This window comes from Notothenia rossii, assembly GCF_949606895.1.
Source record: "Notothenia rossii genome assembly, chromosome: 8".
NCBI classification, from domain to species: domain Eukaryota; kingdom Metazoa; phylum Chordata; class Actinopteri; order Perciformes; family Nototheniidae; genus Notothenia; species Notothenia rossii.
In genome coordinates this window covers 1,073,566-1,097,565 of record NC_136906.1, presented here as the reverse complement: position 1 = coordinate 1,097,565, position 24,000 = coordinate 1,073,566, and the positions used below count along the sequence as shown (strand labels likewise).

General features: G+C 48.5%; 2 protein-coding genes across 6 annotated transcripts in view; one reads left to right on the top strand and one right to left on the bottom strand.

The window, feature by feature from the left end:
• Positions 1–15,163, bottom strand: part of hdac5 (histone deacetylase 5) — a 55,031-nt gene extending 39,868 nt beyond the window's left edge. For 3 of the 5 annotated variants that reach the window (XM_079643299.1, XM_079643300.1, XM_079643301.1), the window contains exons 1-3: positions 9,227–11,754; positions 1,604–1,684; positions 542–789 (exon numbers count right to left, since the gene is read on the bottom strand). In XM_079643299.1, coding sequence (XP_079499425.1) covers positions 542–789; positions 1,604–1,684; positions 9,227–9,377 — 480 coding nt within the window. In that variant the 5' untranslated portion in view covers positions 9,378–11,754. Of the gene's footprint in view, positions 1–541; positions 790–1,603; positions 1,685–9,226; positions 11,756–15,029 lie in introns of those variants that run through there. The other 2 variants (XM_079643303.1, XM_079643302.1) reach the window with 2 other exon arrangements.
• Positions 15,137–24,000, top strand: part of cyb561 (cytochrome b561) — a 33,586-nt gene continuing 24,722 nt past the window's right edge. Inside the window, exon 1 of the mRNA XM_079643305.1 lies at positions 15,137–15,251. The gene's annotated coding sequence lies outside the window, so the exon portion shown is untranslated. The remainder of the gene's footprint in view (positions 15,252–24,000) is intronic.

Genomic DNA, 24,000 nt, shown 5'->3' with positions numbered 1-24,000 from the left:
TCATGCTAGGACTCATAACGCTGACTCGTGTCATGCTAGGACTCATAACGCTGACTGGTGTCATGCTAGGACTCATAACGCTGACTCGTGTCATGTTAGGACTCATAACGCTGACTCGTGTCATGCTAGGACTCATAACGCTGACTCGTGTCATGCTAGGGCTCATAACGCTGACTCGTGTCATGCTAGGACTCATAACGCTGACTCGTGTCATGCTAGGACTAGTAACGCTGACTCGTGTCATGCTAGGACTCATAACGCTGACTCGTGTCATGCTAGGACTCATAACGCTGACTCATGTCATGTAAGGACTCATAACGCTGACTCGTGTCATGCTAGGACTCATAACGCTGACTCGTGTCATGCTAGGGCTCATAACGCTGACTCGTGTCATGCTAGGACTCATAACGCTGACTCGTGTCATGCTAGGACTAGTAACGCTGACTCGTGTCATGCTAGGACTCATAACGCTGACTCGTGTCATGCTAGGACTCATAACGCTGACTCATGTCATGCTAGGACTCATAACGCTGACTCATACCTTCAGGTGCTCCTGCAGCTGCACCTCATGTTGCCTCGTCAGCACTTCGTGTTTCTTCTGGAATTCGGCGAACAGCAGCTGTTTCTGGAGCTCCTGCTGCTGTTTGAGCATCACGAGCTCCTGCTGCAGCTGCTGCTCCCTGAGGGCCGTGTCCATCCCTCCCCCGGAGAGAGACCCCCCGCGGGGCTCCGTCCTCAGATCCACCGGACCCCCCCCCCCTCCTCCTGGACCCTCACCTGGACCCCCACCTGCAAAGAATACAAGAACAAGAGGTCAAATCTTTCTCAATTCAGGAATACTCAACTAAAAGTATGCCTCTCCGGAGCGTCTTTAGGCACGGCTGTTTAGCATTTGGTGTGTTTACTCATGGACCAATGGGAAACCATCCAACATACACCTTATAGCACAGACACAACATAACTGGCACTCTATATGGGACAAAAACACCAATAAAGTGTCACCATAAGTTCTAAAAACCTGAAAGAAATAAAAAAGGTAATGAAAGAATAACGCATCTGTGAGATCTGACCAAAAGTATGCCGCTCCGGAGCGCCTTTAGGCACGGCTGTCCGATCAGATAACCGCTGTTAGATTTAAGATCAACAGCAGTTAACGTTCCTCTTTAGCTAAAGTAGGGTCTCATGTTCTATCTTTGAAGCAGTTAACATATACTACGTGACTATGGGACCATGTAGCCTACGAGTTGCTATATGCCAGATTATTACTATAAAGGGATCTGCAGTTCTTGGGCAGGGACACTCGTAACTATCAACTGAAAACATTACTAAGACCCCCTTCACCCCAGAAACAAACTGTGCCGTCCGCAGCTTCAGGACTAAAACCACTCATTTGTTAGAACATGCTTTCAACTTTAAAAACTATGCTTACTAAAACAAGAATACTGTGCGATATATTTGAACGTATATATTTAAGAAGCACCATATAAGACAAACACAAGTTTAATTTGTGGGCCATACTCCATTATACTTTTTGAATTTGCTGATGTAAAATATTTCTTCCACCTCTTAAACCCCCCCCCCCCCCCCCCCCCTCAGTACTCACCCCCCTCTCCCCCTCCTCTCGACTCACTTCCTGTTCCTGCAGGGCTCTGCATGCCGGAGGGGGGGCTGTTCACCTCCACTACTGCAGAAACACAGAGAGAAGAAGAGTTAGCATCACCAGGCGTTAGCAGAGGCTATTCAGCATGCAATGTGTGTGTGTGTGTGTGTGTGTGTGTGTGTGTATGTGTGTGTGTGTGTGTGTGTGTGTGTGTGTGTGTGTGTGTGTGTGTGTGTGTGTGTGTGTGTGTGTGTGTGTGTGTGTGTGTGTGTGTGTGTGTGTGTGTGTGTGTGTGTGTGAACCTCAACTCAGCTGACCCTGTGATTGGATCAGAGGTTGTGATGTCAGGATATTCCCGTCTGACTTACCAGAGAGGAAATTCAATTAGGAGCTGCTCGGTGTGTGTGTCGTGTGTGTAGTGTGTGTAATTCTGTAGTGCGTGTAGTGTGACCTCTAACCTCTCTGCAAATGCTGCGCTCTGATTGGTCAGCTCCAGCTCACTGACACAGTCTTTCTAAGCTAACCAAGCAACAAGACCTACAACTAGAGAATGAGATGAATCTCACTATTCGGCAGGAAGCTGGAAACAGGAGGAAGAGTTTCTTTACTTCCTGTCCCCTGGGCTGCAAGTCAATGGTTTGCTGAATGTGTGTTTGGTTAATGTTAGCTTGTTACTTCAGAAATCAGAAAGGGGTGTTAGTATGTGGAGATTATCCTGCTGAACTAAGCGTGTCACAGAAATACGACCTCCATGCTATAAAAGAGACTATATTTCCGTTAGAGAGCAAATAACAGTTTAGCCGTTAGCTCAGTCTCAGGAAGTGTGTGTGTGTGTGTGTGTGTGTGTGTGTGTGTGTGTGTGTGTGTGTGTGTGTGTGTGTGTGTGTGTGTGTGTGTGTGTGTGTGTGTGTGTGTGTGTGTGTGTGTGTGTGTGTGTGTGTGTGTGTGTGTGTGTGTGTGTGTGTGGCCAGTCACATCTGAATTACCTAAACAAATATTCTGGCGTTTCGCTATGACGCACGTGTCTCCCCTTCCTCTACAACACTCACACTGTCTCCCTGTGTGTGTGTGTGTGTGTGTGTGTGTGTGTGTGTGTGTGTGTGTGTGTGTGTGTGTGTGTGTGTGTGTGTGTGTGTGTGTGTGTGTGTGTGTGTGTGTGTGTGTGTGTGTGTGTGTGTGTGTGTGTGTGTGTGTGTGTGTGTGTGTGTGTGTGTGTGTGTGTGTGAAACAGTCTGTTTGGCTAGAGAGCAGCATTCCACAGCAGCCAGCGTCTGACGTCAAACTGAGGACATTTATAGTCTGGTAAACACAGAGACACACACAAACTAGCATACAGTCTGACAAAGAGACTCTGGTCCATCATGTCTCTGACTGACTGCGCAGTCAAAAGTGTTGAAGACAGACGGCTGATTATTCCTCGCTGCTAATATGCTCTAAAAAACATGCAGGAGAGGACTCTTTAAAGTAGAGACACTACATACTGATATACACCTGAACATCAGCAGGAGAGGACTCTTTAAAGTAGAGAAACTACATACTGATATACACCTGAACATCAGCAGGAGAGGACTCTTTAAAGTAGAGACACTACATACTGATATACACCTGAACATCAGCAGGAGAGGACTCTTTAAAGTAGAGACACTACATACTGATATACACCTGAACATCAGCAGGAGAGGACTCTTTAAAGTAGAGACACTACATACTGATATACACCTGAACATCAGCAGGAGAGGACTCTTTAAAGTAGAGACACTACATACGGATATACACCTGAACATCAGCAAGAGAGGACTCTTTAAAGTAGAGACACTACATACTGATATACACCTGAACATCAGCAGGAGAGGACTCTTTAAAGTAGAGACACTACATACTGATATACACCTGAACATCAGCAGGAGAGGACTCTTTAAAGTAGAGACACTGCATACTGATATACACCTGAACATCACCAGGAGAGGACTCTTTAAAGTAGAGACACTCCATACTGATATACACCTGAATATCAGCAGGAGAGGACTCTTTAAAGTAGAGACACTACATACTGATATACACCTGAACATCAGCAGGAGAGGACTCTTTAAAGTAGAGACACTACATACTGATATACACCTGAACATCAGCAGGAGAGGACTCTTTAAAGTAGAGACACTACATACTGATATACACCTGAATATCAGCAGGAGAGGACTCTTTAAAGTAGAGACACTATATACGGATATACACCTGAACATCAGCAGGAGAGGACTCTTTAAAGTAGAGACACTGCATACTGATATACACCTGAACATCACCAGGAGAGGACTCTTTAAAGTAGAGACACTCCATACTGATATACACCTGAATATCAGCAGGAGAGGACTCTTTAAAGTAGAGACACTACATACTGATATACACCTGAACATCAGCAGGAGAGGACTCTTTAAAGTAGAGACACTACATACTGATATACACCTGAACATCAGCAGGAGGGGAATCTTTAAAGTAGAGACACTACATACTGATATACACCTGAACATCAGCAGGAGGGGACTCTTTAAAGTAGAGACACTACATACTGATATACACCTGAACATCAGCAGGAGAGGACTCTTTAAAGTAGAGACACTACATACTGATATACACCTGAACATCAGCAGGAGAGGACTCTTTAAAGTAGAGACACTACATACTGATATACACCTGAACATCAGCAGGAGAGGACTCTTTAAAGTAGAGACACTACATACTGATATACACCTGAACATCAGCAGGAGAGGACTCTTTAAAGTAGAGACTCTACATACTGATATACACCTGAACATCAGCAGGAGAGGACTCTTTAAAGTAGAGACACTCCATACTGATATACACCTGAATATCAGCAGGAGAGGACTCTTTAAAGTAGAGACACTACATACTGATATACACCTGAACATCAGCAGGAGAGGACTCTTTAAAGTAGAGACACTACATACTGATATACACCTGAACATCAGCAGGAGAGGACTCTTTAAAGTAGAGACACTACATACTGATATACACCTGAACATCAGCAGGAGAGGACTCTTTAAAGTAAAGACACTACATACTGATATACACCTGAACATCAGCAGGAGAGGACTCTTTAAAGTAGAGACACTACATACTGATATACACCTGAACATCAGCAGGAGAGGACTCTTTAAAGTAGATACACTACATACTGATATACACCTGAACATCAGCAGGAGAGGACTCTTTAAAGTAGAGACACTACATACTGATATACACCTGAACATCAGAGAGGACTCTTTAAAGTGTTCTCCCTCAGTGATCTATCTCTGGAAACAGCATTTCTCTCTCGTCTCTCTGTGTTTCTGTTCGTTCTGCGCCGCTAAAAGAAAATAGGCACTATGACATCAGCTCTGCAAAACACTCTAAAAAAAGCCGGTGGTGGGGGAGAGGAGGAGGAGGGGGGAGACGGAGGGAGGTAAAAATAGTATAATGGTGGCGTGTCCTTTAGACAAATTAGAAGCTTACAGGGAGAGGAGTCACATGTGTAGCGTTGCCATGGAGACGCAGGGTGGGTCAGAGTATTATGGGCTGCAGACTGTAGGTCAGGCCGTCTGTTGTTGCGTTAACATCTGCTGCATATTCATAAAGCGCTGCACTCGTCAGTAACAATGCATCGTCCTGTAATGATGCACATTTGATCACTTTCTCCACAGCTTCTCACACCGTACATTCTGCATTTACATATTCAGTTTAATGTGTAATATTCCATCTCTCACATACTTATGTATATATCATAACTTGCTTCATACGTTGTTATTGTTCATTTGTAAATTCAACTTGTATATTTTCTACTTTTCCTGTTTTTTGTTATTGAGCAATGTGATATCTCTTGATGCTGCACAAAGGCCCCAAAGCGGGATCAATAAACTACTTATTTTCTTGTAATGTATATCCAGGGGTGTTTCTATACAGATGGTCTGAGTCCTGTGTCTCTGGTCTTTTTAAAAGATATATCAATGATGGCTCTGCGGGCGTTAATAAGATAAGAAGTCAAAATCCTTGTTTTGTTGCAGAAACTCTTTTTTTTTTTAAATCCCACAATAACCATTTATATATATATTTGAATGAACCGTGCAAACATGATAATTACTGTACGAGGTGTCGCTGAAAAGTGCAAAGAAGTTCCCAAAGCTTGAACATAAAATCGTAAATGGAAGACTTCCTGTTAGGGTTCCGATGTGATGCCAAGAGGCTTTTTTGTGCATCTCATCTTAAAACATCTGCATACATAATTTCAGACTTGCAGGGGGAAGCACGCTGAGGGGCTCGGTCTTTAAAACCACACACTGATCATTTTAATATCTATTTGAATGAATTGTGGAAAAATGATAATCCCCTCTAACATTCTGCATCATATTGCGCCTGTGAAATGATCATAATGTAGTTATTTGTTCCGAGCCGTGCAGCCAGGCTTTGACTCAGAGTCATGAAACCACACAGAAATATCAACACTGGATTTGGACTGGATTCATGACAAACTTCCTGCTTCCAAAGTCACTTTTTAACATTCAAAGCTTCATTCAGAATGAAGCTTTGAATGTCTGTCAATATATCATAAATGGCATTTCTTTACTCAAACTATAGAGCTGTGTGGAGGCGTGTGGCGCAGTGGGTTGTGTGTAGGTGTTGGGACCAGGTTCAAACCCCACTGCAGTCAGCATCTCATTGTGTCCCTGAGACACTTCACCCCAAAGTGCTCCTGTGGGGATTGAGTATGTAAGTTGCTTTGGATAAAAGCGTCTAACGAGTAACATGTGATGTAATGTGTTAATTAAGAGATTCATCTTGAAAATGTAGGAAATGCAACGATTAATTCAGATCGAACACCGCTGCTGTGCAATATATACTTTTACACTTGATAAATGTGATGACTGGCTTCTTCACTGTCTTTACTGTGGATGTGTGTTCTGCCTCTAATCAGCATTGTCTCTTTGCTGCAAAACTGTAAAGAAAGGGTTTTTTGGGGTCCTAAATGTTTTTGAAGTTTCCCCGAAGGGTTAAACATCCTCTCTATGCTGACGGGGGGTTAGCGTACAGCAGCAGAATTAGCAGGAGATCTCAGGACGGTGAGACGTTCGAATCAGCGCCTGAAGCATTCTGACTTTTACTCCTAAAAACCCGACACTGTGGTCTGCTTCGATTTACGACATTCACAGGACTTTCATTGCATCAACGCCTTCGTTCGTTAGGCAAATAATCTATGTGTTTATGAATGGATAGATAGAAGCCATCTCAATGGGACATAAGTACGTCTCATTGGCTTTCATTTGATTCAGATTGAATGTATTCTTGTTATTTTCAGTCATGGGTTTACTGATTGCTGTTGGGTTGAAGTATTTGTATTCATTACAAAGTGCTGCTCTGTCTATGGACCGGTGGATTGGGTTTCTACTGTGTTTTAGTTTGAAGCACTTCATGTTACCTCTCGTGAATGTGAGATGCTATTTAAATCAAGTCTAATTGATTAATTGATAGTTATGACTAAGAAAAGTGAGAATTAAAGATGCAAGCAGTGATGGACGGACCCTCACACGTATATGAGAGTAAGACGCTTTTTCGCCGCCATGCCACAGCAATGTAGACAAAAGCTTTCAATCACCGTTAAACCTCAAGGTCTTGAGATGGTCGTGTCCACATTTGAATTTGAACGGAGGAAAACTGTACGAGGAGTTTGTTCAATTACGGCAGCTGAAAAGTTCCAGAAATTGCCCATAAAACCCAGAAGGCCTGACTTCCGGTTGGGTTTATGATATGACACCAAGAAGCTTCAAGAAGTCTCATCATAATACATCAGCATACCAAATGTCAGACTTGTAGGTGAAAGCACAACGAGGGGCTCAATTTGATCAACGTTGTAAAGAGCCCGGAGTGTTGCCGACAGAGCACTCCGGATTGAAGCACGTCCATTCATTGATATGGATTTAAAGGATCTGAAGAACCCTTTACTTCTTCCTGCTTTAAGCTTTGGAACTACACCTTCTATATCTGGAGGATATAAACAGGAAGTATCATGTGGAGTTAGCCGTTCAACGTTAGCCTTTATTTGTTTACAACCATTGGTAGGATAAGCTGTTAGCAGCATTAGCGGTTAGCGACTGTTTACAGAAAGCCGTCACTGGATTAGTACTGGAGCTAAAGAGGCTCCTTTCACTCCTGGGACTTCTGAAGCCAACGGCAAAGGACGATATCTTTGGAAAGTACAAGTCCTAATACATCCTGATACAATAATACTCTTTGAGTCTGAACCTCAACAAGGACACGTATTAAAGACAAGAAGCAAAGGACCAGACCCTCAACCATCCCTGAAGAGCCGTTAACGTGCATCATGTCTGCGTTTAGAGTTATAACTATAAACTGGTACCAATGTAAGAGGTTTTAAAGTATTGCCTTTCTGCTGCAGCTCAGACTACAGTATCTACTTCCTGTTGTGTTTACAGCACCAGAATACACGTTCCCTTTCTCACAAAGCTCTCACTGTCCATCCTCCTGTCAGCAAGCTATCACCAAACCCTCTCAACAACATGCTCTTTGGAAAGTACAAGTCCTAATCCTAATCATGATACAATAATACTCTATGAGCCTGAACCGCACAGCAGCTCAAACGTCAACAAGGACACGTATTAAAGACAAGAGGCAAAGCACCAGACCCTCAACAATCCCTTCATTCACACAGCCGCCTGAGAAGTGCACATAAGACCCAACATGTCCGACTTCCTGTAGGGTTTATGATATGATGCCAAGAGGCTTGTGTGTCTCATCATAATACACCTACCTACCGAATGTCAGACTTGTAGGTGGAAGTGAAACGAGGACCAGACCCTCAACAATTCCTGAAGACTTCATCATTTTAAGATTGGCTTCAATCAATGTTTGAAGATGAATTCTTCAGATATGATAAATGAGAGGTAACATTTGATTTATGGTATTATTTCCACATATTTCTCTCCATTCTTCCTTCTGCCAACGGTGTGCAGTTTCTCGTCTCTCCCGTTGTTGTGCTTAGTGCGTACGCATGGGTTAGAGTTTGCGTCGAGGACCGCACGTTTTCCCGTCAAGTTAGTATTTTATAAATCGCAAACATTGCGTAGAAACTGGCGTACGCCATGTTTGAGCGTCTATCCCTTTATAAATGAGGCTCCTGAACTTTTTAAAGAACATCCATAAACATTCATCTGTTTGCTAATTAGTGATCTAATATATCATATTTAAGACAAGAAGCAAAGGACCAGACGCTCAACAATCCCTTCATTCAAATAGCCGCCTGGAAAGTGCCCATAAAATGTTTACACGTGCTCCTGTCAGCAAGCTATTCTCAAGCCCTCTCAACAACATGCTCTTTGGAAAGTCCTAATACATCCTGATACAATAATACTCTATGAGCCTGAACCTCACAGCAGCTCCAACGTCAACAAGGACACGTATTAAAGACAAGAAGCAAAGCACCAGAGCCTCAACAATCCCTTCATTCACACAGCCGCCTGAGAAGGGCACATAAAATGTTTACACCCGCTCCTCTGCTGCTCCGTCCGCCAGACTGCAGCCCCCCCCTCCTCTCTCCTCTCTCCTCTTCCAGAGATGACTCACCGGCGCTGGGCATGGCGCTGCTGTCGGAGCCTCGGAGCTCCAGAGGCTGCTGAGGAGAGTCTGTGTTGTTGGAGGAGGAGAAGCAGGACTCAGTCTCGTAGATGGTCTGCAACATGGCGCACAATCCGGACTCTGGAGGGTGCAACAGCATGCCAAGCTCCGAGAGGCAGCGCTCCCGTCGGTCAGTGCCCCCTCCTCCGGGGGAACGCCATGGTTCAGAGTCAGGACCCGGACGTGCAGAGAGGCGCTCAGAACATCGTGGGAGGAGCTGCACACTTTGAAGCGGCTTTTGGAAGTGATGGATAAAAGAATCCTCTTAAAGGCAGGAAGCTCCTCTGGGCTGTCTGTAGCAGTCTCCGGTGTTCACAGGAAGCTCCTCTGGGCTGTCTGTAGCAGTCTCTGGTGTTCACAGGAAGCTCCTCTGGGCTGTCTGTAGCAGTCTCTGGTGTTCACAGGAAGCTCCTCTGGGCTGTCTGTAGCAGTCTCTGGTGTTCACAGGAAGCTCCTCTGGGCTGTCTGTAGCAGTCTCTGGTGATCACAGGAAGCTCCTCTGGGCTGTCTGTAGCAGTCTCTGGTGTTCACAGGAAGCTCCTCTGGGCTGTCTGTAGCAGTCTCTGGTGTTCACAGGAAGCTCCTCTGGGCTGTCTGTAGCAGTCTCTGGTGATCACAGGAAGCTCCTCTGGGCTGTCTGTAGCAGTCTCTGGTGTTCACAGGAAGCTCCTCTGGGCTGTCTGTAGCAGTCTCTGGTGTTCACAGGAAGCTCCTCTGGGCTGTCTGTAGCAGTCTCCGGTGTTCACAGGAAGCTCCTCTGGGCTGTCTGTAGCAGTCTCTGGTGTTCACAGGAAGCTCCTCTGGGCTGTCTGTAGCAGTCTCTGGTGTCCTGGGAAGCCGTTCAGCTTCCCAGGACACTTAACACAAAGTCCTCCTCTTCTTTAATGAAGCAGGTGCACGGTACCCTCCCTCTGCCTGGCTAGAGGAGTGAGTCACAAACACAGAGAACACTGAGACTTCCTCTTTGCAGGAAGCTTCCTCTGTTGGACCCTTGAGCCTCTCTGGACTCCTCTCCTCCTGTAGCCTCTCTGGATTCCTCTCCTCCTGTAGCCTCTCTCTGACTCCTCTCCTCCTGTAGCCTCTCTCTGGACTCCTCTCGTCCTGTAGCCTCTCTGGACTCCTCTCCTCCTGTAGCCTCTCTGGACTCCTCTCCTCCTGTAGCCTCTCTCTGACTCCTCTCCTCCTGTAGCCTCTCTCTGGACTCCTCTCCTCCTGTAGCCTCTCTGGACTCCTCTCCTCCTGTAGCCTCTCTCTGACTTCTCTCCTCCTGTAGCCTCTCTGGACTCCTCTCTTCCTGTAGCCTCTCTCTGGACTCCTCTCCTCCTGTAGCCTCTCTCTGACTCCTCTCCTCTAACGTGTCCTCAGGTACCTCCTCTGTGCTTTGAATCAAACACAGAGTGAGATTCAGGACCTGCAGACGTTGCAACGAACTGAAATGTGACTTCTCTCCTCGGTCAGAGTCCAGCTGCTGCCTCCTCAGCGGCTGCAGAAAAAAGTTAGTTTCCTCTGGAAGTCTTCACGATGAAGAGGAAGAGGAGGAGGAAGAGGAGGCGATCAGAGAAACATACCGTGCATCTCCCTGAGTGAAGAGATGCTGCGGCTAACAGCGCTCACACAACACACAGAGACAGAACTGCTCGGCTGCATCAAAGGACCATCATGCTGTTCTCCTGCTGCCCGACGGAGGAGGGGGGGGGGGGGAGGAGGAGAGGGAGGAGGAGAGGGAGGAGGGGAGGCGAGGACGTAAATAGCTTTGGGAGAGCGCTCCCCGAGGTTCCATGTTTCCAAAATTAGAATCAGAGAGAATGAAGAAGAGAGAGGGACACGCCGGGGAGGGAGACGTGGATAAAAAGAAAATCCGAAACGGCGCGTGTGTGAGTGTGTGTGTGTGTGTGTGTGTGTGTGTGTGTGTGTGTGTGTGTGTGTGTGTGTGTGTGTGTGTGTGTGTGTGTGTGTGTGTGTGTGTGTGTGTGTGAGCTGCTGAATGAACATTAAGAGAGAGAGAGAGAGATAGAGAGAGAGAGAGAGGGAGGAGGGGGAGGAAGTTACAGACGGATGAGGAGGAGAAAGTCAACATGTCTTTATTCAGGAGAAACGTCTTCTCTTTACTGCAGCTCTCTGAGAGGAAGAGGAAGATTAGAGAGGAAGAGGAGCAGCATTCACTAACAGGAGAAGGAGGGGGGATCGAGGGGGGAGAGCTGAAAATAGCTGCGAGGGAGGAGGAGCAGCGGCGGATATAAATAGACCAAAAGAGAGAGAGAGAGAGAGAGAGAGAGAGAGAGGGAGAGCATTAAGCCGTCAGCTCTGAGGGGGAGGCGTTCAGCGCTGTCATGTTTGTGCAGAGATCACCTGTCAATCACACACAGGGGGCGGGACCTCCTCGTCCTGTTTGTGTGGGCGGAGAGACCACCTGTCAATCACACACAGGGGGCGGGACCTCCTCGTCCTATTTGTGTGGGTGGAGATATCACCTGTCAATCACGCATAGGGGGCGGGACCTCCTTGTGCAGTTTGTGTGGGTGGAGAGACCACCTGTCAATCACGCAGAGGGGGCGGGACCTCCTCATGCAGTTTGTGTGGGTGGAGAGGCCACCTGTCAATCACGCAGAGGGGGCGGGACCTCCTCCTGCAGTTTTTGTGGGTGGAGAGAACACCTGTCAATCACGCAGAGGGGCGGGACTTCCTCATGCAGTTTGTGTGGGTGGAGAGATCACCAGTCAATCACGCAGAGGGTGCGGGCGGGACCTCCTCGTGTAGTTTGTGTGGGTGGAGAGATCACCTGTCAATCACGCAGAGGGGGCGGGACCTCCTCGTGCAGTTTGTGTGGGTGGAGAGAACACCTGTCAATCACGCAGAGGGGGCGGGACCTCCTCATGCAGTTTGTGTGGGTGGAGAGATCACCTGTCAATCACGCAGAGGGGGCGGGACCTCCTCGTGCAGTTTGTGTGGGTGGAGAGATCACCAGTCAATCACGCAGAGGGGGCGGGACCTCCTCGTGCAGTTTGTGTGGGTGGAGAGACCACCTGTCAATCACGCAGAGGGGGCGGGACCTCCTCGTGCAGTTTGTGTGGGTGGAGAGAACACCTGTCAATCACGCAGAGGGGGCGGGACCTCCTCATGCAGTTTGTGTGGGTGGAGAGATCACCTGTCAATCACGCAGAGGGGGCGGGACCTCCTCGTGCAGTTTGTGTGGGTGGAGAGATCAGTAAAAATACACTGCTTTACATGGAAATCTGCAGGTATTTCTGGAGGTGTCCCTGAAGGCAGCATCTCCCTGGTTTCCTCCACAAAGAGCCAATGGGATTCTTCTATTTGGGATACGGCAGAATTAGCTAACTAGCCACACATCCGCCAGTTAGCTCCTTTGCTAATTCCCTTTCACACCATGAACACCAGCTCAGCTGAAGCCACCTTTATATTGAAGCTAAATAATGAACCATTTAGTATGAATATATCAACAATACAACAACACTATGCCTGGCAACACAACAGTCATTTATATATAGCCAGTAAAAGTCATCATATTGTTTTGATACGTCTATAGTATAAATGTGAGGTTATACAAGCTGCAGCGCTCTCTGAGGGCGTGATATTATTAATTGAAAGTGCTCGTTGCTATTTATAGGCTTTGTTTGTCTTGAGTGAAGCTTTAAGGGAGAGTTTGCAGAGTCTCAACACACAGTAAAGGACTCATCAAGTATTAAAGTACACATTTAAGGTACAACCCATACATATACGATTATTGGTCTATTTTCTTCTCTGATGATCTAGGGAAAACCCTAAATGTGTCATCCAGAGGTCATAATGATCTTAAATACGTCAATTAAGTTATACATTCAACTAATATGTCCTTTCATTTAATAAGAGGTATTTAAATGTCTTATGTGTGTATAGCAAGTTATTTTGTACGTTGAGTATATTTTAATGCTAATATTTTTTTACTTTTACTTAAAGAGCGCATAGAGCCCAGTCTGCTCTGATTGGTCCACCGCTTAGAGATGTCCCGCCCCCTTAGCTTATCACGTACACTGTGTTGAAGCGCTAGCCAATAGGAGCCTGAGGGTTGCATAGTGATTAGGGCTGAACGATTAATCGATTTTAAATCACGATTTTAAATGATGCAATCATAAAATCGCAAAGCCTCCTTTTTTCCTTTTTTGTTCTTCTTGTGTGTCAGTCATCCACACCAATCAGAAGTGCTGTGCTCCACATGTGCCAGCCATTGTTAACCAATCAGAAGTGCTGTGCTCCACATGTGCCAGCCATTGTTAACCAATCAGAAGTGGCCCATGATAGAAGGTGATAGACAGATTGATCCAATCACCTGCCAAGTATCTTTGAAAGTGCCCGCCCTTTCCAAAGGTCTTCCAATGGAGCTCTCCTAGATGGTTTGGTGAACCACCTGAGTCAGGTTAGTAATGCTCCATCACATGTTTCTATTACAGGGTGAATCTGAAACTGAAGCTTGACTTTAAAGCAACCCAACAGAAGTTTCATGTAAGTTTAGTTCTTTCACTCGTAGCTCGGGCTGCGGGGTGCTAGAGACGTGAGCACGTTGATGCGACCTTCCTAGCCGGAGATATCACCGCATTTTACAATAAACTTACGCTGGGTCGCTTAAAAACAAATATCGCAAATCGAACCTGTCAGATATCTGTCACTGGACGTAAACAAAGGAGTCCAATGGATGCTACTTTTAATTAAGTATAAAAGTACTTCTTCCACCACTGGGAAGAAACTAGAGACACTCCCTCTGGAGGGACACAGGGATGATTGTGGCCTCTGCAGACCATTGACATGCACTAACACCTATAGAACACCCTAGAGGAGAGGGAGCTCTTGAAACACATCTTACTAACAGAAGCTAATACATTTATTTACGTGAATATGTTGAGCTGTTGGTACGGGTCCAGGATTTGAACACCTCTGCTTTCAGCTCTGAGAGGACAGTTTGATATTTCATTGAATCATTTTATCATCATCTTCATCACCCCCCCCCCCCCCCCCCCCCACCTCTGAGGCATGACTCACAGGAACAGGAAACACTGTCCTTTGTTTTAAATTAAATAAAAGTCCTGTTGTCTTTCAAATCAGCGAGAAGCAACATGTCTCACATCTAAATGCATACAGGTGTGTGTGTGTGTGTGTGTGTGTGTGTGTGTGTGTGTGTGTGTGTGTGTGTGTGTGTGTGTGTGTGTGTGTGTGTGTGTGTACACTGCAGTAGCTCAGCGGATGACTCATCTCTGCGTTTCTATTTGAGGCGCATCAACCCCTGGAGTCACACTGCTGTCTGTGTGTCTGTGTGTGTGTGTGTGTGTGTGTGTGTGTGTGTGTGTGTGTGTGTGTGTGTGTGTGTGTGTGTGTGTGTGTGTGTGTGTGAGAAAGATGTATGTACTATTTCTGTATCCATGGCAACCAAATTAGAGTCAGTCAGTTAGTCAATCGCACAGACGAAGAAGGAACAGAAATACTAGCAGAGGCCAAATTAATATACACCCACACAAGCACACACACACACACACACACACACACACACACACACACACACACACACACACACACACACACACACACACACACACACACACACACACACACACACACACACACACACACACACACACACACACACACACACACACACACACACACACACACACACACACACACACACACACACACACACACACACACACACACACAGTATGCTGTACAGGTGATGTGTGTATGCATCAAGTTAAAACACACTTACCTGAGGAGTGCGATGAATTCATGAAGGTTGAACCCTGGTGCAGAGTGTGAGTGTGAGTGTGAGCGTGTGCGTGTGTGTGTGTGTGTGTGTGTGTGTGTGTGTGTGTGTGTGTGTGTGTGTGTGTTAAAGTGGGTCCTCTGAGTCGGCCATGTGTTGGAGGACAGACGATGGACGGCAGAGGAAGGGATCAGTCTCTCTTCTGGATGAAAGCGACCTGCACAGGTGAGATCAGGGTTCAGCACCTCATGCTCACCTGATATATTATATTATTGTTATATTCTGATTCCACACATTCACCTGTTCACAAAACCCAAAATCAGAGAGGAAACTGGGAGAAGTTCTGCATTAATGCTGTACATCTTATACAGAAATTGCAATTGTGTGGTATACAGTACTTCTTCCCCTGAGGTTACATCACATCAAGCAGACAGGACACTCCTCTGGCGCCCCCTACTGGACAACACAGCACACTGAAGGAGTGTGTGTGTGTGTGTGTGTGTGTGTGTGTGTGTGTGTGTGTGTGTGTGTGTGTGTGTGTGTGTGTGTGTGTGTGTGTGTGTGTGTGTGTGTGTGTGTGTGTGTGTGTGTGTGTGTGTGTGTGTGTGTGTTCCTGACTTATTGCCTGGATGTGTGTGAGGAGTTATTTCTGTGTGTTACTTGAAGAAGAGCTCAGATCTTAAACCTGAATTGAATCTGAAACACCAGACACTTCACGTACAGTAGAGATTATATTGTGACATCATCCAATATCACATGGAGAGATCCCATTGGACGAGAGAGATGCTGCATTCAGGGACCAACACAGAAACACCACATTCAGAATATTACAACATGTTCCTCCTCTTCACACCAAAATGTCCCAAAATACATGGAAAGGAGCAGGAAGTGTTGCCACGGCAAACAGGGAGCTGGCTGCCTTGGCAACGCTTCACCTGAGAGCACCACTTCCCATCACACACACACACACACACACTATATTGACATCCCATAATAGCTTGTCTCTGGAGGTGAGAGTCGGCGTCCCTGAAAGCTCTTATGTAACTAATGGACTGACCTCTGACCTTTGACCCCTGACCTCTGGCTTTATAAAAGCATCTGTGTCCCAGCTGTAAATCCCCCTCTCCATGGCCCAATCAGAGCCCAGCAGCTGGAGGACGGATGGTAGCGCCTGACTGAAGGACCTGTTGCTCTCCACACTGAAGCAGAACACTGATTTACTTTATTTCAGCAAATGTTCAACTTTTTAATTATTTTTGGTTCTAATGTTTGATAATTCATTAAATATTCACACGCAGTTCCTTATTGACGATCAAAGGTCTCAGTAGAGGTTTAGAAAGTATTAATTCAGCATACTAATACTACACTATGAAGTATTCCCCCCCCCCTCTTCCCCATAATACTGCCCTGCCTCCCAGTGTTTATAAGGAGGAAAGACAAGGGCCCTTTCTCATTTCTCTAATCCCTCTCCTCGACTCCTCGACTCCTCGACTCCTCGACTCCTCGACTCCTCTGTCCTCCGGTAGTGACCCGGAAATGTATTTCAGCGCGCCATGTTGAAGGACATCTCATTTCTCTAAATGCACTTCGAGGACCGAGGATCGAGCGTCGAGGAGGCTCTCTGGAGGAGCTCTAACCGAGGAGAGAGGAGAGAGGAGAGAGGAGGCTCTCTGGAGGAGCTCTAACTGAGGAGAGAGGAGAGAGGAGAGAGGAGGCTCTCTGGAGGAGCTCTAACTGAGGAAAGAGGAGAGAGGAGAGAGGAGAGAGGAGAGAGGAGAGAGGGGAGAGAGGAGAGAGGAGGCTCTCTGGAGGAGCTCTAACCGAGGAAAGAGGAGAGAGGAGGCTCTCTGGAGGAGCTCTAACCGAGGAGAGAGGAGAGAGGAGAGAGGAGAGAGGAGAGAGGAGAGAGGGGAGAGAGGAGAGAGGAGGCTCTCTGGAGGAGCTCTAACCGAGGAAAGAGGAGAGAGGAGAGAGGAGGCTCTCTGGAGGAGCTCTAACCAAGGAAAGAGGAGAGAGGAGGCTCTCTGGAGGAGCTCTAACCGAGGAGAGAGGACAGAGGAGAGAGGAGAGAGGACAGAGGAGGCACTCTGGAGGAGCTCTAACCGAGGAGAGAGGAGAGAGGAGAGAGGAGAGAGGGGAGAGGGGAGAGGAGAGAGGACAGAGGAGGCTCTCTGGAGGAGCTCTAACCGAGGAGAGAGGAGAGAGGAGAGAGGAGAGAGGAGAGAGGGGAGAGAGGAGAGAGGAGAGAGGGGAGAGAGGAGAGAGGAGAGAGGAGAGAGGAGGCTCTCTGGAGGAGCTCTAACTGAGGAGAGAGGAGAGAGGAGAGAGGAGAGAGGAGAGAGGAGAGAGGAGGCTCTGTGGAGGAGCTCTAACCGAGGAGAGAGGAGAGAGAGGAGAGAGGAGAGAGGGGAGAGAGGAGAGAGGAGAGAGGAGAGAGGAGGCTCTCTGGAGGAGCTCTAACCGAGGAGAGAGGAGAGAGGAGAGGAGAGAGGGGAGAGAGGAGAGAGGAGAGGAGAGGAGGGAGGCTCTCTGGAGGAGCTCTAACTGAGGAGAGAAGAGAGAGGAGAGGAGAGAGGAGAGAGAGGAGAGAGGAGAGAGGAGAGGAGAGGAGGGAGGCTCTCTGGAGGAGCTCTAACTGAGGAGAGAGGAGAGAGGAGAGAGGAGAGAGGAGAGAGGAGGCTCTCTGGAGGAGCTCTAACTGAGGAGAGAGGAGAGAGGAGAGAGGAGAGAGGAGAGAGGAGAGAGGAGGCTCTCTGGAGGAGCTCTAACTGAGGAGAGAGGAGAGAGGAGAGAGGAGAGAGGAGGCTCTCTGGAGGAGCTCTAACCGAGGAGAGAGGAGAGAGGAGAGAGGAGGGAGGGGAGAGAGGAGAGAGGAGGCTCTCTGGAGGAGCTCTAACTGAGGAGAGAGGAGAGAGGAGAGAGGAGAGAGGAGGCTCTCTGGAGGAGCTCTAACTGAGGAGAGAGGAGAGAGGAGAGAGGAGAGAGGAGAGAGGAGGCTCTCTGGAGGAGCTCTAACCGAGGAGAGAGGAGAGAGGAGAGAGGAGGGAGGGGAGAGAGGAGAGAGGAGGCTCTCTGGAGGAGCTCTAACTGAGGAGAGAGGAGAGAGGAGAGAGGAGAGAGGAGAGAGGAGGCTCTCTGGAGGAGCTCTAACTGAGGAGAGAGGAGAGAGGAGAGAGGAGAGAGGAGGCTCTCTGGAGGAGCTCTAACCGAGGAGAGAGGAGAGAGGAGGCTCTCTGGAGGAGCTCTAACTGAGGAGAGAGGAGAGAGGAGAGAGGAGAGGAGAGAGGAGAGAGGAGGCTCTCTGGAGGAGCTCTAACTGAGGAGAGAGGAGAGAGGAGAGAGGAGGCTCTCTGGAGGAGCTCTAACTGAGGAGAGAGGACAGAGGAGAGAGGAGAGAGGAGAGAGGAGGCTCTCTGGAGGAGCTCTAACTGAGGAGAGAGGAGGGGAGAGAGGAGAGAGGAGAGAGGAGGCTCTCTGGAGGAGCTCTAACCGAGGAGAGAGGAGAGAGGAGAGGAGAGAGGAGAGAGGAGAGGAGAGAGGAGAGAGGAGAGAGGAGAGAGGAGGCTCTCTGGAGGAGCTCTAACCGAGGAGAGAGGAGAGAGGAGAGGAGAGAGGAGAGAGGAGAGAGGAGAGAGGAGGCTCTCTGGAGGAGCTCTAACCGAGGATACACTGATAGGTCCTCCAGGAGGGGAATTAGAGAAATGAAAAAGGCCCAAGGTACCACTGCTTGGATATTATCTGTCTGATTGAAATGTGTGTTTTTAAAGGAAGCTAAAAACATCAAAGCCTCTTTGATGTTTCCACGGACACAAGGTGTCACAGCAAACCTTACTTTAGAACGCCCTTCCACAACAAACGAAGAGTTATGATGCTTCTGACCAGTCCCTTTAAAGGTCCCCTATTGGTTAGGATCCTCCTCTTCATACATGTAGACACGTGTCCCCTCTGAGACCCGTGATGCTGATGAAGACGAGAATTCACTCAAATAAATACTAAATATAATAAAATAAACATTAAGGTGCAGCATTTAGATGAACTGAAGTAATCTGTATTTGAACTGTGCTGTACTCGTACCTAAGCAGACAGTTTGACATTAGGACTTGCTTTTCATTGTATTGTTTGTTTAAAGAAAGATGAACTTGTCCACATTGCTTGCTGAAAGGGCAGATCTGCTGGCACTAACAATGTCTCCTGCTGTGGAGAACACCCTCTCTCGGGACAGAGGTAGCAGATACAGCCAGGTAGCGCTTTGCTAACATGGCAACATAAGGATATTTGGTGTTTGTAATAGCTTTGGCTCGGTCTGAACTTGTTGCGAGTGGTGGAGGCTTAAATGCTAGCGGGAGCTGGGTTTGCACTTCAGTCTTTTTTCTTTTGGTACCGGTGATATTCACGTTCGGGTGATGCCTTTTCAAATGAGTTTGCAAGTTTGATGTATTGCCAGCCGCGTAACCAATGTTAGTTGAACAATGCCGACAAACAGCTTTGGTTCGGTCCACCTGTCTTTGTCCGTCATCCTTGTACGTAACTGCGAAACCAAAATGTTCCCAAACCGGAGACTTCAATGATGCTGGAGGATTTTAGAGCTCAACTTTATCTGCTTTCACCATTTCGACAGTTCCTCAAATTACTGACTACATTTGAACACATCCCTGTGACCAGCTCTCATAGTATGCCTCTCGTCCAATGAAATGACTTGCTCGCTCTATGACGCGTTGAACCCAATGTGAGCAAATTACTCTGAATGCTGCGACGCAGCCCCTGAGATTACTTCCAAAAAGTTGTTATACGTTTAACGTTATATTCGTTCGGTACACTTCGGTACACACGCGTAGCGAACCGAAGGGCCCATACCGAATAATTTCGGTACAGGTATGTGTACAGTTACACCCCTAGTCTACATCCTGATCAGTAAACCCATGTGTTAATGACACACAGAGTGCTACGGCAGCAGTAGCAGTCAGCAGGGAGGGGAGTCTGCTCTGGTGGTTTAGGTAAAGTCTAAATCTCAGCTCTGGTCCAGAACGGCTCACTTTAGCGATCAAAGGTGTTTCTGCAGCGTGGATCAACGTGCTGACTCAGGACAACCCTAGACCACATGCTCCATGTTCACCCACCTGAGCCAAGAGAGGGACCTGAGCTCACACCTCTCTATGCTTCCACTCCTTTCAATCCACACCACCCCAGCTGCTAGCATCCCAAAGCAGGGTAGATGCAGGACTCCTGAAGTCACATGGAAGACCTTTTCTAAGACCCTTTCCTACATTCTAGGTCCTCATCTCCACTTGGAGTTCTAACCGGTTACCTTGGCGACACACTTTACCTCACATTGACTATATACAGTATTGATTGTCCTTCCTCCTTATCTTCCAACCATTTGGACGCAGACTTGCATTTCCCCATAACGATGTTGTTTAGCAACCGGCGTAAAGGGGCCTTCGCGCTATCAAGCAGTGAGCGTGAGATGTCCTGTTCAGATGACGTCACACCCAACGGGATGCCATAAATAAAGTACACAGAATCACACTACACACCTACGCAATGATTACATTCAGGCAGACTGTAGAATACAACCTCTTTGGACAATTTATATACTTATTGAAAACAAGCTACAGAATGTAATACCTTGGGAAATGCCCTTTAATGCTTTTTAAGACCCCGCGGACCCCCTGGAAATGTAGCATCGCTCAAACTGACTCTGAGCATGTCTTGATAGCAGAATTGATCAACATTCTGCGAGAGAGGAACGATAAGGACATTAAGTCAGAGCAAACGTGTCCCGGTTCAAACCAGACTGAGACGGAGGGATGAGAGACACCTGGTCCCGTTTCAAACCAGATAGAGACGGAGGGATGAGAGACAGACGGAGGGATGAGAGACAGACGGAGGGATGGGAGACACCTGGTCCCGTTTCAAACCAGACAGAGACGGAGGGATGAGAGACAGACGGAGGGATGAGAGCAGCTGGTCCCGTTTCAAACCAGACAGAGACGGAGGGATGAGAGACACCTGGTCCCGTTTCAAACCAGACTGAGACGGAGGGATGAGAGACACCTGGTCCCGTTTCAAACCAGACTGAGACGGAGGGATGAGAGACACCTGGTCCCGTTTCCAACCAGACTGAGACGGAGGGATGAGAGACACCTGGTCCCGTTTCCAACCAGACTGAGACGGAGGGATGAGAGACACCTGGTCCCGTTTCAAACCAGACTGAGACGGAGGGATGAGAGACACCTGGTCCCAGTTCAAACCAGATAGAGACGGAGGGATGAGAGACACCTGGTCCCGTTTCAAACCAGACAGAGACGGAGGGATGGGAGACAGATGGAGGGATGGGAGACAGATGGAGGGATGGGAGACAGACGGAGGGATGGGAGACAGACGGAGGGATGAGAGACAGACGGAGGGATGGGAGACAGACGGAGGGATGAGAGACAGATGGAGGGATGGAAGACAGATGGAGGGATGGGAGACAGACGGAGGGATGGGAGACAGACGGAGGGATGGGAGACAGATGGAGGGATGGGAGACAGACGGAGGGATGAGAGACAGACGGAGGGATGAGAGACAAACGGAGGGATGGGAGACAGACGGAGGGATGGGAGACAGATGGAGGGATGGGAGACAGATGGAGGGATGGGAGACAGACGGAGGGATGGGAGACAGACGGAGGGATGGGAGACAGATGGAGGGATGGGAGACAGACGAAGGGATGAGAGACAGACGGAGGGATGGGAGACAGATGGAGGGATGGGAGACAGATGGAGGGATGGGAGACAGATGGAGGGATGGGAGACAAACGGAGGGATGGGAGACAGACGGAGGGATGGGAGACAGATGGAGGGATGGGAGACAGATGGAGGGATGGGAGACAGACGGAGGGATGGGAGACAGACGGAGGGATGGGAGACAGATGGAGGGATGGGAGACAGACGAAGGGATGAGAGACAGATGGAGGGATGAGAGACAAACGGAGGGATGGGAGACAGACGGACGGATGAGAGACAGATGGAGGGATGGGAGACAAACGGAGGGATGGGAGACAGACGGAGGGATGGGAGACAGACAGAGGGATGGGAGACAGATGGAGGGATGGGAGACAGATGGAGGGATGGGAGACAGACGGAGGGATGGGAGACAGATGGAGGGATGGGAGACAGACGGAGGGATGGGAGACAGATGGAGGGATGAGAGACAGATGGAGGGATGGGAGACAAACGGAGGGATGGGAGACAGACGGAGGGATGGGAGACAGACAGAGGGATGGGAGGCAGATGGAGGGATGGGAGACAGATGGAGGGATGGGAGACAGACGGAGGGATGAGAGACAGACGGAGGGATGAAAGACAGACGGAGGGATGGGAGACAGATGGAGGGATGGGAGACAGACGGAGGGATGAGAGACAGATGGAGGGATGAGAGACAAACGGAGGGATGGGAGACAGACGGAGGGATGAGAGACAGACGGAGGGATGGGAGACAGACGGAGGGATGAGAGACAGACGGAGGGATGGGAGACAGATGGAGGGATGGGAGACAGACGGAGGGATGGGAGACAGATGGAGGGATGGGAGACAGACGGAGGGATGAGAGACAGACGGAGGGATGGGAGACAGATGGAGGGATGGGAGACAGACGGAGGGATGAGAGACAGATGGAGGGATGAGAGACAAACGGAGGGATGGGAGACAGACGGAGGGATGAGAGACAGATGGAGGGATGGGAGACAAACGGAGGGATGGGAGACAGACAGAGGGATGGGAGACAGATGGAGGGATGGGAGACAAATGGAGGGATGGGAGACAAATGGAGGGATGGGAGACAGATGGAGGGATGGGAGACAGATGGAGGGATGGGAGACAGATGGAGGAATGAGAGACAGACGGAGGGATGGGAGACAGATGGAGGGATGGGAGACAGACGGAGGGATGAGAGACAGATGGAGGGATGAGAGACAAACGGAGGGATGGGAGACAGATGGAGGGATGAGAGACAGATGGAGGGATGGGAGACAAACGGAGGGATGGGAGACAGACGGAGGGATGGGAGACAGACAGAGGGATGGGAGACAGATGGAGGGATGGGAGACAGATGGAGGGATGGGAGACAGACAGAGGGATGAGAGACAGACGGAGGGATGGGAGACAGATGGAGGGATGAGAGACAGACGGAGGGATGGGAGACAGATGGAGGGATGGGAGACAGACGGAGGGATGAGAGACAGATGGAGGGATGAGAGACAAACGGAGGGATGGGAGACAGACGGAGGGATGAGAGACAGATGGAGGGATGGGAGACAAATGGAGGGATGGGAGACAGACAGAGGGATGGGAGACAGATGGAGGGATGGGAGACAAATGGAGGGATGGGAGACAGATGGAGGGATGGGAGACAGATGGAGGGATGAGAGACAGACGGAGGGATGGGAGACAGATGGAGGGATGGGAGACAGACGGAGGGATGGGAGACAGACGGAGGGATGGGAGACAGATGGAGGGATGGGAGACAGACGGAGGGATGGGACAGCCTGGGGACATACAGAATAGTATAACTAGAGGTGCAGCGACATGTTGAGCATCTGAGAGGCTGAACGTCTCAATGAAGCTCAGCTCAAGTCTCTTCAGGAACCCGGGCTCTACTTCATTCACTCCACATATCATCTCTGCGAACCAATCACATGTCACCTCAATCTCCAGCAGCCAATCATCGAGCTGCAGTCAAGCTTTAAATCTGTTCTCCTCTCTCCTCTCTCCTGCAGTCAGCTGTGATTTCCGGTGTTCATGCTGCGGCCTCTAACCCATCCACCCCCCCTTCAGATGTATCTGGTCTAATCACATGTCCCTCATATGGCACATGTGAACATCCTTTGTCTCCTTCACCTATCTACCTTCAGGGCCACTTTGAATCAGGGTGTATTCTAGCTAATGCATCAGACCCTCAGAGACACAACATGACCTGTCAGATAACACCTCTC